Source organism: Pinus tabuliformis, chromosome 5_2 (genome assembly GCF_031772625.1).
Source record: "Pinus tabuliformis cultivar Carrire ecotype Pingquan chromosome 5_2, CPIR1, whole genome shotgun sequence".
NCBI lineage: Eukaryota > Viridiplantae > Streptophyta > Pinopsida > Pinales > Pinaceae > Pinus > Pinus tabuliformis.
In genome coordinates, this window is record NC_142306.1 from 198,651,716 (window position 1) to 198,669,334 (window position 17,619).

At 40.0% G+C, this 17,619-nt stretch overlaps 1 protein-coding gene across 1 annotated transcript in view; it reads right to left on the bottom strand.

Moving 5' to 3' along the window:
- Positions 1 to 2,583: 2,583 nt before the first annotated feature.
- The window catches only part of LOC149158248 (ribosome biogenesis regulatory protein (RRS1) family protein), a 52,816-nt gene continuing 37,780 nt past the window's right edge, over positions 2,584 to 17,619 (bottom strand). The window contains exons 5-8 of the mRNA XM_089436163.1: positions 3,973 to 4,090; positions 3,599 to 3,782; positions 3,395 to 3,508; positions 2,584 to 3,245 (exon numbers count right to left, since the gene is read on the bottom strand). Coding sequence (XP_089292289.1) covers positions 3,066 to 3,245; positions 3,395 to 3,508; positions 3,599 to 3,782; positions 3,973 to 4,090 — 596 coding nt within the window. The 3' untranslated portion in view covers positions 2,584 to 3,065. The remainder of the gene's footprint in view (positions 3,246 to 3,394; positions 3,509 to 3,598; positions 3,783 to 3,972; positions 4,091 to 17,619) is intronic.

A 17,619-nucleotide genomic window follows, 5' to 3' on the forward strand; every position in this document is an offset into this window, starting at 1 on the left:
GCCTGAGCGATTGCGATAATGCAATGAAGCGTGGACCATTGGATCACATAGTTGATCAACGACGGAGATCAAATCGTCGATCGCATATCGGGTAAGTTAAGTGACAGCGGTAATGGAATGCCGACATGCAAAGTTGCGATGGGTCGATTAAGCAATAGCCGATAACAATAGATCGGAGATCGGGATGTAAAGGAGAAGCGCGCGAAAAGGCTTGAGGGAGCGGACCCGACAAAGTTATAGATGCGTGTTTATAATATTTAAGTTTACAAGCCAGCGTTATTGCAAATCAGAAATGGAAGGGTTCATGAGTAGTATGACCGCGAAGGAGCGATTGCGATTAGCGATAAAGCTAAGCCTCGAAACTGTGCAAAGGCTTTGGAAAAGGCAGAAAAGGTGAGTTCACATATGTCTATGTGTATTCTTTTATAAATGGATTAAAGCGCGATAGAGGGTTTTGTGGTTAAGTCAGGGATAATCAAAGCTATAGTGTCAGAATTGGTTATATGTGCGACATAAGGATTAACAAAGGTTTATTAGGGTGAATAAGTCCCGATAGAAAGGGAATGAAAGGTTAGATTATAATTGGGTCTTAATCAAGCATTCCACATAGGGATTTATGAAATGGGCCTTAAACCATTAAGTATTGAAGATTTAACTCCTTAGAGAGTTAAAATTCCTAGGGATATAGGAATTCTATGTATTCGCCCGTTTCTTGCATCAGAAGATCTTATTCATGCATGCCAGTGAGAGTCGCAGTTGAAGGGATAACCCTTGGTTCAATTGAGTAAAACCACAGTCGACAGTGAGCTGCCCTAACCAGAACTTCATGTTGGTATTTCAATTTGAGTCACTCACATGTTTAAGATATTGGTTCTTCATCAGTGAAAGTCATTTTGACTGTTGTAATTGTACTCTCTTTGAAGAACATTTGATATTAATAATAAGAAGAATTGATATAGGGTTTTCTCCATCTTGGGGTTTTTCCCTGGCTTGCGCCACATCTTGTGTACTCTTTTCTTAGCTTGTCTTCAGAATCGATCCTTTACGTTATTTCTTCAGCCATTATTAGTTTGATAATGTTCCACGAGATTGTTAATGAAAATAAAATGGTCTAACAAATAGATGAATTTTAAGTGACAGTCCTTAGCAAAGAACATGTTATCTAAAATTAACACTAAGGTTATGCCACACACAATACTTCAAGGTGAGACTCCAACATAAGCATAAACCAACCCATAGTGGGTCTTTGAACTTATTAGAAAAATCGACAGTCCTTAGCAAAGAACATGTTATCTAAAATTAACACTAAGGTTATGCCACACACAATCCTTCAAGGTGAGACTCCAACATAAGCATACACTAACCCATAGTGCGTCTTTGGAATTATTAGAAAAATCTACTCTCCATCTTCACTCGCACCATGCAATCCTGCATTGTACACACCTAAAGTTAGAAGCTTAAAGGTTGAAGGTTGAGACTCACATGACATGTCCACACCCATGGGCCATTGGTATTCTACATAAAGCACTGAATTTCATGTAGTTTCTTTAGTGTTAGTACACTCATGATAAATCTTTGTTTTTATAAAATGGATCTATTTATTAGCATGATTAAAAAACAATCTATTTTGTGGTTAGATATGGAAATTTCAAATATGTGGTTAACAAGGCTTTTGAGGTTTTTGAGGCTTTTGAAGCTTTTAATACATTCATACTTGAATCTAAACACAATTGGGTTGGGCCTTTTAGGTGCTAGCCCGCTTACAGGAGAGCTCCATTCTTCTTACTTTTCAAAAGATTACAAATTTCTTCAAAATACATGTCATGTATATTATTATTGCTTAACATGTTAGAATTCTTCCAAATTTCCATTTAAAAGAGGATTCAAACATGTGTTATTATCTATATAATAGGGTCCTTCCTTCAGTAAGATCCTCCTTTGTCTAACTCATCACCTTGAAATTTGAGATCTATTGTTCCTCTTCGAAATACACTAGTTAATGGGTTTGACCTTGTTACTCAAAAACTTTTCAAGAATGGTTTAGCATAATTTGTAAAATCTTTGAAATTTCATAAATAGAGACTATAATTGCACTAAATCATTGGCTAGTTTGACAATAGGAATGAACATGATTTGATATGTTTTATCTTTCTAAAGAAATATAAAACAGATACATCTATGATATCATTTGGTTGAAGCATATTTTCTGGTCAAAGCCATAATTAAAAAATCGACTAAGATAGAGCAAAACAGTTGTATTAATAAAAAAATATTTGTTATGTTCACATCAAAAAATTAACAAAAATACATGATACATGATATTTAAATAAATAAAAATCAAACCTCGCAAGAAGGGCAATTTTAAAACGAAACCCGTCATAAAAAATTGACTTAACCAGTAGGAGTGCCATCAAATTTATACCCTGATCCCGAGGCTTATGCCTCACCGATTTCATGGCAATTATAAATATCCATTTCACTTGAGAATTAAACAGGAGTAGATCTACATTCTTGTCATTCCAAATGCAAGGAAAGTTAAAATCTGCAAGACAACCATCATATCATGTATGTTGTCCAAGCAAATAATATTGCTATATAGTTATAGCAAAATAAACTGGAGGAATTTATTTCTGGATATCCTTTGAAGAAAAAGTATACAAAGCAAATATTTTTACCAGATGAGTGCAACAAGCAGTATTACTTACCCCTTAAAAGGAACTTAGTTACAACTGCACTATCATATCTGTACATGCCGAAACATAAAACCTTTTACGGCCAGTGAAGCTTTTTAAATAACAAAAATGGCATGCGAAATCCAAGTAGCAAGGGTGCATATCAAAAAAAAATCTACAGAGCCAACTCTATTATAATTAATGATCTTAAGGAATGAAAACTGAGCTTAATTAAAAGTTGATACAAGGGAGTTGGTCACTCAGAAAATACAAAGGTCCAGGGCATAAAAATGAAATTAGTTACATTAGCAATAGTAGCTATCTTGTCTGGAGGACAATCAACGCCAAAGGGACTTGGACCACTTCTCACCCAGGTTGCTTGATGTGAACCTTTTAGGACTTACGTCTGTCCTTCCGTTTCTGATCTGCAGGTCTGTCACCATGTTTCTTATTTGCAGGTCTGTCCTTACGTTTCTGATGTGCAGGTTTGTCCTTGCGTTTCTGATGTGCAGGTTTGCCATTGCGTTTCTGATGGGTTTTTCTTTCTTCATTAACAGTGAAGACTTTAACAGCCTGAAAGGATGCAATCAGGGCGTTTTAGCATTATCTATGAAGGAAAAGATACAATGGACATTGGTCTGTAATATTTAACCATTTAATCTCATAAAGTATATGGCAAGAAGTAGCTAAGGATTTCAGAAGAGGCTCTTCAAGATGCATACCTTGTCCACATTAAGTATATCGTGATTATGACTAGAAAGCACTTTTTGAAGAACTTTGTCACATTGTTGTTTTTCCCTACTGCCAATCCCTGATCCTTCCACAACTGGTAGAAACTGTATATAACAATTATTTTAGATTAAAAATAAAATGCCATAAAGCCACAAGAGAACACAAGAATGTAGTAAGTTTCCGGAAAGAAGTACCTTCCGATGTTTGCCAGGGTGCTTTGGAATTTTTTCACCCGGAAGCCTTTCATCGAATTTGCCAACACTAGCAGTTGCAGAGCTTGCAAAGCCTGCTGCATGGCCTAAATCATCTTTGCCAATTTTCTTAGGGGTATCCTTTGTCCCTGTTATAGGCAACCTTGTTGCTGCTAGTTGCACAGTACTGTCACCAAGCATTATAGAAGAACATGAATCAATCAAAATGACCAGGTAAATTTTATAAATAAGTTAGACGACCTTTTACAACTAAAACAGCACACGACAAAATCCATACATTTTAACAAAAAGGTTATAACAGTTAGTTCCCCAGTAATGCATGTTCTTTATAAGTTGCAATCAAGACGAGTAAACACCTTGGCAGAGCACCAACTTTTGCTGCGTTTTTTAGATTCTCTAGCTGACTCTTCTCATTCTTCTGAATCCTTGTTTTCTTTTCCGTTTTTTTCCGACTAAAAGGATCCTCACCAGGTTCTGCATGAAAAATAGGTTCAACCTTGTTAAGCAGATAAAATTCATTGTACATCCATAGAAGTGCTTGGATATTCCCCACAGAATAATAAAGGCAAACTAGTCGAGAAAATAAAACAGAATTTGTTTTTTTAAATGTAGGTGAGAATACAATTCTACACTCTTAACAGTACAGGATTGGAAGGGTCCAACATAAAAGAGTTCAATTCAATTTGATATTAGAACTTTTAAACCAAAGGTAGCATATCAGTGTAAAGTTCAAATTTTAGGAGCAAACAGAAAAAGTTATAAAGAGCTTCAAAGATAGAAAACCTCAAGACAAACTCTTAGGAATATAAAACGTTTCCTTTTTCAGCCACATGAATGTCATAGAGGGGAATTTAGATTCTGATCAAGGGCAAAACATGATTCACCATGGTTAACAGACAAGTCTATATTGGACAAGTAAGAGGATTAAAAAAATGGTATACCAACTTTTAAATGTGAAAGTCCGCAAGTGATACACAAGCTTACATATATGGCATACAGATACCACAGAAAGGGGGAAATTACCTGCATTTATACATGTAAAACATTGCGTCAACTAACAGCCAGAAAAGGAAATAGGAAATGTCCACATACTTAATGCCATGTGTATGAGTTCTCTGCAAAGAGAGATGAAGAGGGTGTTCTTATCCTTGTCACCAAAAAGGCATAGCAGGTGAACTTTCAGATAAAATAGTTTTTTACTTATTTCACAAGGTTGTTTATTTTCATTTTGGGTACCAGTGTTACTTGGGAGCGGGAGCGAAAGCGGGGAGTGGGAGCGACATTTTCAGAAGCTCCCAGTTTGGGAGCGAATCCCAGAGCGTTTTTTATATATATATATATATATATATATGATATTTTTTATATTTTGCTACATATATGTCAACAAAAACATGTAGAATAATGAATTAGATATAAAAAACATAGATTGAACCATATAACAACAATCATCTAGAAGTTACAATCTTCATCAACCACGTCCACAAGTTAGTAACATAGTAACATACAACCTATCGAGTCTCATGATTCATCAATCTTAAAGTTTCAAGCTTCCAAAATTCAATATATAACATTTATCATCACTGATCACCAAAGTTGTACTTGTAAGCTAAGTGTAACCATTACAACAAATAATATCTAACATGAAATGAAATGTTATAAAATGAAATGAAATGAAACAACTTTCAACTTTCATGAAGCATCATATTCATAATTCATTACTAATGAGTTATAATTGCCAACTTCAAACTTAAATTGTCATATATTGTTTCAAAAATATCATAATAAATATGAAAGAGTCAATAGTTATAAAAACTACTAGAAACTAGAAAAGAGAAGTAAATCTATTATCTATTTCTTATGTTGGGGCCTCTTGCCACCACGAGAAATGTCTAATTTTTTAGTCTTGTTGGAAAATCAGGATCTTTGTCATTAATATCACCCTCTAAGCATTAATATCCAGAGGTATCTTTGTCATTACCGTTGTATCTGTATAGGGATCTTTGTCATTAATATCACCCTCTAAGCATTAACATAAGATAGAAAATAGCCCCAAGAGTTAGCTTAATCGGTCAAATCAAGTGTCTCGCCAATGGGAGGTCACAGGGTCGAATCCCGAAAGCTCTTGGGGTTAGGTCAGTAAATAGGCCGAGGGGTGTTGATGCCCTTCGGGTGGCGTCCACTCAGTGTTTAAAACCCTGGACGTAGCGGCTACCCACTGACCCGGGTATCCGTGAACCAGTAAGTGAAAAAAAAAAAAACATAAGATAGAAAAAGCATAGCATGTCAAGTCAAGATTTTGTTTGAGTGATGCGTACATTTTTAGGAGGGTCATGATAGAGGAGTTCAACAACTAATGTCACTAACATCAATGTACATAGAGGGATTGGTGCTCTTGATTAAATACGAGTTCCATACCCTAATACATGACAAAATTCAATGGAAACATTGCAATCCCCCAATCCTGAAATCCTAAAAAACTGATAAGTCTGCTGGATTTTGAATGAAATCTAAAATTCTACTTTCTCCATATGAAATCCAATGAGGCCGGAACCACTCTCAAACATCCCGAGTCATTTCATGGTAATGTTAAAAATTTAAGTAAAAGGATGAACCTTAATCTTCATTTTCATCATTTTACTTTAAGAATTTAACATTACCATGAATAGCATATCAATACTAGGGCCATAGACTTGATCATGAAGCTGCCCCACTCAAAAATTATTTGTTTCTTTCAAAAAAAATGCATTTTGAACATTATTACAAAAAAAAAATTGCAAAAAAAGCAAAAACGCTCCCGAAGAAGCAGGGAGAAAAAAAAATTTTAGGGAGCGCGCTGCCGAGTCGCTCCCGCCAAGAGCGCGGATTGGGAGCGGGATTGGGGGGGGGCTCCCCTGCAACACTGTTGGGTACTCATGTTATTTCTTTAAAAGCCATTGCTACAATCAGTGGATGTGGTGAAAAGATTTTACTTGGTTACAACAGCACATAGGTGCAAATGCAGATCTAGTGTAGATATAGACGCAGCGTTTTGGAAATTCAATTTTCACATTGTTTGTGGCACATATACACATAAAAATAGAAAAAACTTTTGTAAAAATGATAAACAATAATATAAATTGTGCAAATAACTAGAAAGGGAATGATGAGGCTATAATTGATTGATGGCCTTGTTACCCACCATTTTGCGGGTGATATCCCTAGGAGAATTTTTTTCTCCATGATGATCCTCAACTGGCAGCTAGCAACCCATTGCAGTCGCCAACTAGCTCATTGTGCCATTTCTCCGCCACATGAGCCAGCCATGTGGTCCCTCACCCATCTGTCATGATCGTATGTTCGAAGATGGGCCTCCCAAACCTAAAGGTATGCCTTGTCATTTGGTAGTTGAGTATTTTAGTTTACTTATCATGGAAACTCTTGGGCATGGATTATGGAGGGGATTCAACAAAAAGAATGGACTAGGTCTATGCTCTTGTCCCCTAGGTCTCTTTTGGATGCTAACCTTGGATCAAAGTCTCGTGGGATCTCTTTTACTAACCTTTGGGCTTTAGGGATGGTACTTCATGAGAATCCATGATGTTGGTTGCGTGGTCCCGCTCCCTAATCCACATACATCACCCCCCCTCCACTCATTATAACCCCATTCATCATTCATCCTATAGATTTTTACTTGTAGATTCAACAACTTATGTGATATGCTAAAACATAAGACAAGAATCTGCTCTACTCATCAGCGAAAACACAAATTGATCGATGAAAACATTAAGAAGAAAAAGAAGAATATCAATCGCACGTAACACAATATTTTTCCAGTGAAATCAACTACTCAAAACCCGAAACTATCTATATTGCATTAACAAAAAGATCTGAGAAAAAAGTATAATGCTTGTTCGATTCGAACAAGCAGCACAAGTACAATCTATCTCTCTGCTTCACAAACCAGCTCAAGCCAACACTTAGCCAAATATGTTGCCTACCAAGCCCCTACTTCCTTGTGCAATTCCTGAGAGAATTAGCCCATATTTAATTGGGAAATTCTCTCTCCATAACTGCACAATCCATCCATAGGCCCTCAACTAATTGCATGCACCATATGTACAACTCAAAAAATTATACAATTGATAGTACATTGTCCTTGAACTCTAATCTCAATTGGGTCTTCCTCAGAACTGACATGCATGAGTTATTTATGAGTGAATCTTCAGTTAACTGGTGGAGCAATGAAGTTGCACTGGTGCTTGTCCCCACTACTAGACCTCCTATTAGTTCCTCCAACTGTTTGAACTAGTTTAACTAACTTTAACTACAACTCAAAAGAACTCAACCTGGACCCCTAAAATTTAGGAATCACTCTATATGACTCTAGATAAACTTCCAACTCGAATTTACTAAGCCTACTAAGTCAAATTAACTTAGTTAACTATTACAAGTTGCTATTAGAATAGAATTTCGATTTAATTCCTAATTTAATTCAAGGACAAATTAAATTAGGATTTCTTGTTGTTATTTCTAACACCTCCCACCTAGGTCCACATTGCTCTACTGGCTCCACAAAGAGTTAGCCTTCCCATCCCCCTTGCCTACACCTTGGGTCGGGCCTGGAACTATGCCCACAGGTTGATACAACTAAAAAGAAAAGAAAAAGCATAATGGCCACATTCAACAGGAAATTGTACCACAAAATGCAAAAGATGGTTGGGACAAACACATTTAGCACGTGGGCAAAAGCCATTACATGAGCTCTACCCCCTTCCATTTACCATCACCCTGGTTCCTATCATTGTTTTAAAAAACGGCCGAGTCAAACCGAGCCAATGCCTAGCCGGGTCAGCTCGGTGGCCGAAACAGAATGGTTGGTTGGGTTGTTACTGAGCCAGTCATTGACTCGGTTGACTCGGTAAACGGAACGGTTGGCCGAGTTGTTACCGAGCCAGTCATTGACTCAGTCGACTCGGTAAATGGAACGGTTGGCCGAGTTGTTACCGAGCCAGTCATTGACTCGATCGACTCAGTATCAACTCGACTGGCTAGGATCTTTGACAAAAATCCTGAAGCACATTTGTCAAAAGTTGTTTCGCCTCCTACATATCAATGGTTGGGTTGTTGTTTATTGCATATTTATATCCCTAAAGTAACATCATTGTGAGAAAGTTTTGAAAATTACAAGGCCGAAGTATGGTTATCCTAGTGGCATGAATTAGAAAACTAAAACAATGCATTTAGCCATACAATGTTTTTAAAAGGCGAACGTTCTGGCAATGGACTAATAAATACATATTTACCTCTGATTGTTCTAGAGCTTGACCAGAATTAAATCAAGGGTTTTGAGACTTCATTAGGGGCAAAGAATTGGTATTATTGTTGTTGTAGTCTAGTGATTGTCCTTAGGCTGAGGCAAAAAAGAATCCTGGCATTGGTGGCTAAGTATGAACTTTGTATTGGAGAGTGCACTAGGTGCCATTTTGTTAAAATTGGCAACTAAGGCCAAACTCCATGTGGGTCATCTTATTTATGGCAACTGATATTTTTCTTGGATCCTTCTCATCGAGAGGTGTAGGATTGATCTAAATATCATCCAATTCGGATAAGTATTCATGGAGTTATGAATTTATTTGTGTTATAAGACAATTCGTCAAGGTCAGTCAGCAACCAAATAAACCCCACATGTGCTCAACGTTTTAGTATAAAAGGAGATGACATGAGAGTCATTTCTCACACACACTTCTATTTTGATTTCTCTCTCCACTTGTCTTGGGTTTTAGTGGAAGAGAAATCTAGGATTGGAAGCCCTAGATGTTGGAGGAAAAGAAGCGGTCCTAGACGCAGATGGAAAACAGCGCTAGACGCAGATGGAAGGCAGCCCTAGACGCAGACTAAAGGGTGCCTTAACGCAGACCTAAAGGCTGCCCTAAACGCTGGTCTAATCCATCCCTAAACGTTGATCTAATTTAGCCTTATCGCAGTCAATTTTATGGGTCGTAGTGAGGGTTTGTTGTAGGTGATAGCATGGTAAGTAAGGGTTGTTCCAAGTGCATAATGTTGGGTAGATTAGGCCGAGGAACAGCTGTGTGGACAGCGGAGTTATAGCTGCAATATAAGGGGTCAAAGGAACAGCGTGGAGGCTGCCCTAGACAACGTAAAGGGGCTGAAGGAACAGCGTGACCTTCGTCGCAATTTGAAGGACCAGAAGGACAGCGTGGAGTCTTCCCTAGACAACGTGAAGGAGCTGACGGGACAGCGTGGCCTTAACCACAGTTAAACAAGGCCTAAAGAAATAGCATAGGTATAGAGGGTTATTCGCTTGCTTAACCGCAGTCTTTAGAAGGCTGCCTTGCTAATTTGTATGGAAGATAAGGGCTATCCAGTGACGCAGTGCAGTAGTGCAGCATGGTGAAAAAACACATGGCAACAAGGGTACATGGTGTTGCTCAACAAGCAAGGCGACTAGTACAGCAGTGCTAAGGTTACATGGTGCTATAAACTAGTCCAGCAAATTAAATAGACAGCTTGGCTACATGGTGCTGCCAAGATGCATGGACAAGCAGGCTACATAGTGTTGCAAAGTCACATAGGACAGCAGCAAGGTATAGCAACTATGTTGGGATAGGAACTATGATGGGACAGCCCTATGACATAGGACAGCAAACATTGTACAGCAGTTGTGATATGACATGGCAACAAAGTGGGACAGCAACTGTGATATGACATGGCAGCAAAGTGGGACAGCAGCTGTGACATGACAGCAGCAAGCATGGTGCAGCATGGCAAGTGTGGACAGCATGGGCATGGTGCTGCAAGCACATGAGACATGCAGTATGACAACATGATTCAACCATGGCACATGGGACCGCAGTGCAGCATTAGGTGCAGCAGTCATGAGGTCCAGCATTGTGATGATGGGTGCAGCATGGTGCAGCACGGTGAGGTGCAGCATGATGACGAGATGTAGCACGATGATAGGTGAAGGAGTCACCTTGGAGAATCAGTTGAAGCAGCATGTCTTCAACTGATCTCATCTTCTTAGAGATGATCTATGTTCTTATCTAGATAAGTCAAAGTGTTGACTTTTGTTGTAAATGTACTATCTCTCTCTCTCTCTCTCTCTCTCTCTCTCTCTCTCTGTTGAACTATTGAAGAACATATAAGAAAAATTGTTCAAGGGTTTCCCCACATTGGGGTTTGTCCCTGGCTAGCGCCACATCTTGTGTCCTCTTGTCTTGGCTTGTCTTCTACGAGTTATGTTTATGTTCTATCTGCAGTTTACTTTAATGCTTTTGTGATTGTTAATCTGGAAAAGATATTGAGCTAACTATGAAAAATTAAAAAAATTGCTCTAAGCATAGAACATACCTAAAATTAACACATTTTGATATAATGGATATATTCATGAGCCTACTTTGATCATATGTTGTCTTCTCTCTATATTCTAAAGCTTTGTTTCGAAACATAAATGAAAATCTTTAAAATTATCTTTAAATATATATATATATATATATATATATATATATATATATATTTTACAACGACTGAATCATTGAAATCAAAGCGGCCGATTCGATACCGAGTCGGAGTCGGAATCGACCCTCGGCCGTTTCCGAGTCGAAGTCGGAGTTTTAAAACATTGGTTCTTATAAGCCTTAGATGAGCCTCCTCTATCATTCAGAAACCCTTATTGCCCCAACCCCTGGTGGGCGATAAACTGCCCCACCGTTAAGTGAGTATCCACTGCTATACTTTACACATCATGCTCTCATTTTTTTGAGCCCCAAGCAGTTAACCAAAGAAAATCATAAAAGGAAAAAGGCATATGAAGAAGGGTGGAAAAATCAAGTCTAGGTAACTCATCTACCACAATTGTTCCCTTCTACACATCATTTACCAAAGTATGGTCTTCCCTTTTATTAGCTACCCTTGTACCATGGCATCTGACCCAGGTTGTCCCCCTCCATCCCCTACTCCGTTCCATCAATTTATCACATGCCACCACCATTTGAAGGATGTACCATGAAAGTACCACCCCCTTTAGAAGTAGAAACCACCTAATAGGGTGTTTGGTTAAACCCCCTTGGGGCTTGTAGACATTAGCACATACCAAAACCCACTAAGGAAGGGCATGCCATTATGAAGTGCCCACATGTTTTCCATGGTTTGTAAACTATTTCACTTGATTTCTTTACTGACTTAGTGTACTGGAAGGCACAGGGACGCATTGGATCTTATGCAGGATTGTAGATGGTCTCTATTTTGTGTTTGGTCTCCCTATACGAGGTCCTGACCCTCCAGAGGGCTGCATTGGCACATGTAGGGTGTGTGTAGAGAGCCATGGGCCTCCACAGCAGTAGACAGCATTACATGGATCCCCGGAGTCATTCAGATATTGCTCGTGGTTCACCTATTGGATGAGGAAGATGCACCTGGTTCACTTAGATGCACTAATGATTAATTGTACCTAATGGTGAAGATGCAACACTGAATATTATTGGCAAGTGATTTTCATCATGCTCTGGGCAACTTAACTAGGGCCCAGGTCCACTAAAGGAGAATTATGACACCCTACCGCCTACTGGTGAAGCGTTGAGAGCCATGGGACTCCTATTACTTGTAGAGCATCACTCCATTCCATGGGCACCTACAACACCCCAACAGTTTGAGCTTTGCCCCACATTATTCATGAGATGATGTTGTTAGAATTGGCAACTAGGGCGAAACTCCATGTGGGTCATCTTATTTATGGCAACTGATATTTTTTTTGGATTTCTCTCGTTGAGAGGTGTAGGAATAATCTCAAGATCATCCGATTCCGACAAGTATTCATGGAGATATGAATTTATTTGTGTTATGGGACAATTCGTCAAAGTCGGCCAGCAACTAAATTGCCCCCACTTGTGCTCAACGTTTTAGTATAAATAGAGGTGTCTTGAAGGTCATTTGTACACACAGTTCTTGCGATCTCTTCCTCTCCACTTGTCTTTGGTTTTGGTGGGAGGAGAGATCCTAAGAAGACAATGCTGCCCTAATGGAGATGATGCCCTAAAATGCAGTCATGGAGATGATGCCCTAAAACACAGTCATGGAGATGATGCCCTAAAATGCTGTTCAAAATGAAGCTGCCCTAAACGCTGTCCATAATGAAGCTGCCCTAAACGTTGTCCACAATGAAGCTGCCCTAAACGTTGTTCATGATGAAGCTGCCCTAAACGCAGTTATGGTGAAGTCCTAAACGCAGGTCTAAGAGACCCTATGACGCTGATCTATGAGACCCTAAATCTGTTGTCAATGTGCCCTAGCTGCAGGCTTGTGAGAAGATTTATTAACAGAAAGAGGAGACATATATACAGCCTATCTAACGCTGAAAGCAGGTCTAATAAGAGACCTTAAGACGCTGTCAAAAGCAAGGCTATTTGCTGTCCTAGTTATCTACAGCAATCCTATATTACTGTTCTGAAGAGTTATCTACAGGAATCTGAAGACACCTAGCCACAGTTAGATGATCTATCCGAGGAAAGACTTCAGACGAGGACAGTATATGGATCTGCCTTCTTGCAATGTATATCAGTTATATATATATATATGTGTGTGTGTGTGCGTGTGTGTATGCATGTACTCTTTCATGGTTTGATGAAAGTCAAGTTTGAAGACAGCATGATGATGAATGCTGCAACATAATAAGGTGCTGCATAATGCAAAGAGGTGCAGCATGATGTGATGGATGCAGCAGCATGGTGCAACACTATGGTACAACATGATGATGGGCATGGATGTATAGCAGCAGCTCGATATTGCAGCAGCTTGTTGGTGTTGGGTACAGCAGTGATGGAATGGTGCAGCAATATGATATGATGGGACAGCATAGTGATAGGGTGCAGCAATATGATATGATGGGACAGCATAGTAATAGGGTACAGCAGCGTGAATGTATTGAAGTGCAGCATGTGTATGATGGGTGCAGCATAGTGCACAGTGATGGGTACAGCAATCATTGGTGCAGCATAGTGCACAGTACAGTGATGCATAGTGCAGCATGATGATGAAAAACAGCATATTGGGTACAACATGATGAGGTACAGCTCAGGGATGGTGCAGCACAGTGATAGGTACAGCAAGGTGATGGAATCACCTGTGTTCAGATCAGTGACCTCGTGTGTCATCTTCTTAGAGAAGATCTCTGCACTTATTATGACAAGTCAAAATGTTGACTTCTGATATATACATACTATCTCTCTCTCTGCTGAACTATTAAAGAACATATAAGAAGAATTGATCAAGGGTTTCCCCACATTGGGGTTTGTCCCTGGCTGGCGCCAAATCTTGTTTCCTCTTGTCTTGGCTTGTCTTCTACGATTTATGTTTATGTTCTATCTGCATTTTACTATCATGCTAAATGTGATTGCTAATCTGGAATTGATATTGAGTTAATGTGAAAAATTGAAGTAAATTGCTCTCAGCATAGAACATACCTAAAATTAACATGGTATCAAAGCAGAGGTGAAGACAAAGCCCAAGCAAGAGTGAAAGAGAAATCACCAAAGACAGTTGGGAAAGGACAAAAGGATCAATGGATTCCTCATCATTCTTCAAATTCACCAAGGGTGAAGTCGAAGCAGAGAATATTATCCAAGTGGCGCAGCGGAAGCTTCTAATGGCGTGCCTACAGATCACTTCAATGGGAAGTCCAGGTCTACGGGTGGAAGTAAAGGCAGATCCCTTGTTTGTAATAAGTTCAGCCATTATGCGAAGGAGTGTCCGACTGGCAGGGACACATCACTTGATGATGATAACAATCATCCCAGGGACATCTTCAATGATCCGAGGAATGACATGTAATGCATGTCATCAAGGAAATAGCCGACTCTTCAAAGAAAGCAAAGAACCCCAGGTATGGAGAAGACCTCTCCTCCACTCTTTGGGAATATGGCTTATTGATTGTAGTGCATCAAGACACTTCATCGGATAGAAGGGTGTTCTCTCTAATTTGGTAGAGATGGAAACAATCATGGGATTATACTTGGAGACAATGCCACCTATGCCGGAAAGGGTGTAGGGAATGTTACCCCTCAATTGAATGAGGATAACTCGATTCATTTACAAGAATCTCTTTTATGTACTTCATCGCAAGTAGAACCTGGTGTCCATTTCGGCAATGGAAGTCAAAGGTTTCAGGGTGGCATTCATCGATGGAAAGGTACGTGTTTGAAAATGGAATTTTCAAAGATGCTTTTATTCAGGTTTGGCAATTTGTATCAAGTTGTAAGCAGTCCATTGGGGACCATGTTAGTCGACACATCTCATCTATAGCACCGAAGGTATGCTTATTATGGGGCCCTACCCAATGTGAGTCAGATGGTGTCAGGGATGCCTGAATTCAAGAAGAGCATGAAGGTACATGTCCGAGATGTACCAAAGGAAAATCTTACAAGGGGACCATTCCCCTCATGTCGCAGGTCCACAAGTTTGGAACAACCCAAGGGGTTTGAGATTCATGATCAGGAATCTCATGTATGCAGGCAGAAGAAAGCCTGCTCTGGCTTGAAGCAAAACACCCCAAGCATAGTATGAGAGGATTGATAGTTGTCTGATGAAGCTGAGATTCACTAGGAGTGAAGCCGATCCAAACCATTGCTTGAAGGTTGTGGATGATAGACCTCTCATACCGGCACCTTCTGAGGACGACCTCTTTCTGACAGGTGCAGACCCTCTCATTTGCAAAAGTAAGAGGGAGTTGGATTCCAGATTTGGAATGATAAACTACAAGCCCGTGACTACCTCGATGGAGCCTAACTTTCAGAAGTTATGTGGTAGTAATGTCGGACCAGATTTGGGAAATGCCTCTGAGTTTCATAAACTCATTAGCATTGATGTTCTTGGTGAACTTCCATCCGAACATATGTTTTGCAGTTAGCATGGTGAGCTCATATATGGTTGAGCCTCACTAGATTGGTGCCAAGGATCTTCTGAGATATCTTCGAGGCACAATCACTCATAGATTGAGATACACTGTCGGAAATATGAAACTGCATGATTATTCGAATGTTGACTGAGCAGGCAGTGTGGAGGATCACAAGAGCACTTTTGAGTGTTGTTTCTCTTCAGGTTCTGCTTCGATACCCTGAATGATCAGGAAGCAAAAGTCGGTTGCTTTAAGCACCGCTAACACCGAATACATAGCTACGAGTATGATCTCGTGTGACGCTACCTGGTTGAGGAAGCTCTTAAGTGAGTTGTTTGACACATGATGGATACCACCGTTATCTTCTGTGTCAACCAGGGGGGATTCGATTGTTGAGGAATCCTGTATTCTATGATTGCTCCAACATATAGACATCAGATACTACCTTATCTGGGATATGGTATGTCGATGAGTGAGGAGGCTCCATCACATTGAGACTGATGTATAGGTCGCAAACATTCTGTCAAAGCCCCGAGGAAAGGTCAAATTTGTGACTTTCCGAGAACGACTTGGAGTCGTTGAGAGACCCTCTTATGAGGGTGTTGCATGCATTAAGCTCTGGAGCTCCGAGGGCCTTGGGGTACTTCTTGGAGCAACAAGCGACCATAAGGGCGACTCACCCTCCCCTAATGGTGCGTTGTGTACAGAGTGAATGGTTCAGCCTTCCCCTGTGATACCCCGTGGCGACTTAGGGACAGGACGAATGGTTCTCCTGTAGAGGCATCCTACCCATGCAGTCTGGGACTCATGGGAAGTACCTCTCATCTAGCCAATGAGCAGGGAAATGGGGTTAGGGACCATAGTACTACTATCGATGGATGCATCATTGTATCTACCGTACTCCCTATGCTAGGATGACCTCCATTGATCTGGGATCAATGAAACTGATCTAGGATCAGTATGAGTGGTTTGAGACACTCTCTTTTGATCTGGGATCAATGAAATTGACTTCAGGTCAGTAAGAGTGACATAACTCACTCTCTTTTGGAACTGATCTGGGATCAGTAAGAGTGGTATGACACACTCTTCATATGGAATTGACTTCGGGTCAGTAGAGAATGGTATGAGACATTCTCGATCAATTCTTCTTCTTCATGGTTCAGCGAAGCAGAGCAGAGCAATGCAAGGCACTGATGACAGAGATAGTACACTCTGGCAAATGGATCAGCTAATGGAGTTCTCCCTAGTTGAGAGGGAGTGCTAAAATTGGCAACTAGGGCCAAACTCCATGTGGGTCATCTTATTTATGGCAACTGATATTTTTCTTGGATTCCTCTCGTCGAGAGGTGTAGGAATAATCTCAAGATCATCTGATTCCAACAAGTATTCATGTAGATATGAATTTATTTGTGTTATGGGACAACTCCTCAAGGTCAGCAAGCGACCAAATTGCCCCCACTTGTGCTCAACGTTTTAGTATAAATAGAGATGCCTTGAAGGTCATTTGTACACTCACTTCTTGTGATCTCTTCCTCTCCACTTGTCTTGGGTTTTGGTGGGAGGAGAGATCCTAAGAAGATAGTGTTGCCCTAATGGAGATGACGCCCTAAAACACAGTCATGGAGATGATGCCCTAAAACACTCCCTATGCTAGGATGACCTCCATTGATCTGGGATCAATGAAACTGATCTGGGATCAGTATGAGCGGTTTGCGACACTCCCTTTTGATCTGGGATCAATGAAACTGACTTCAGGTCAGTGAGAGTAACATAACTCACTCTCTTATGGAACTGATCTGGGATCAGTAAGAGTGGTATGACACACTCTCTTCATATGGAACTGATTTCAGGTCAGTAGAGAATGGCATGAGACATTCTCGATCAATTCTTCTTCTTCATGGTTTAGCAGAGCAGAACAGAGCAATGCAGGGCGCTGATGACAGAGATAGTACAATCTGGCAGATGGATCAGTTAATGGAATTCTCCCTAGTTGATGAGGGAGTGTTAAAATTGGCAACTAGGGCCAAACTCCATGTGGGTCATCTTATTTAAGGTAACTGATATTTTTCTTGGATTCCTCTCGTCGAGAGGTGTAGGAATAATATCAAGATCATCT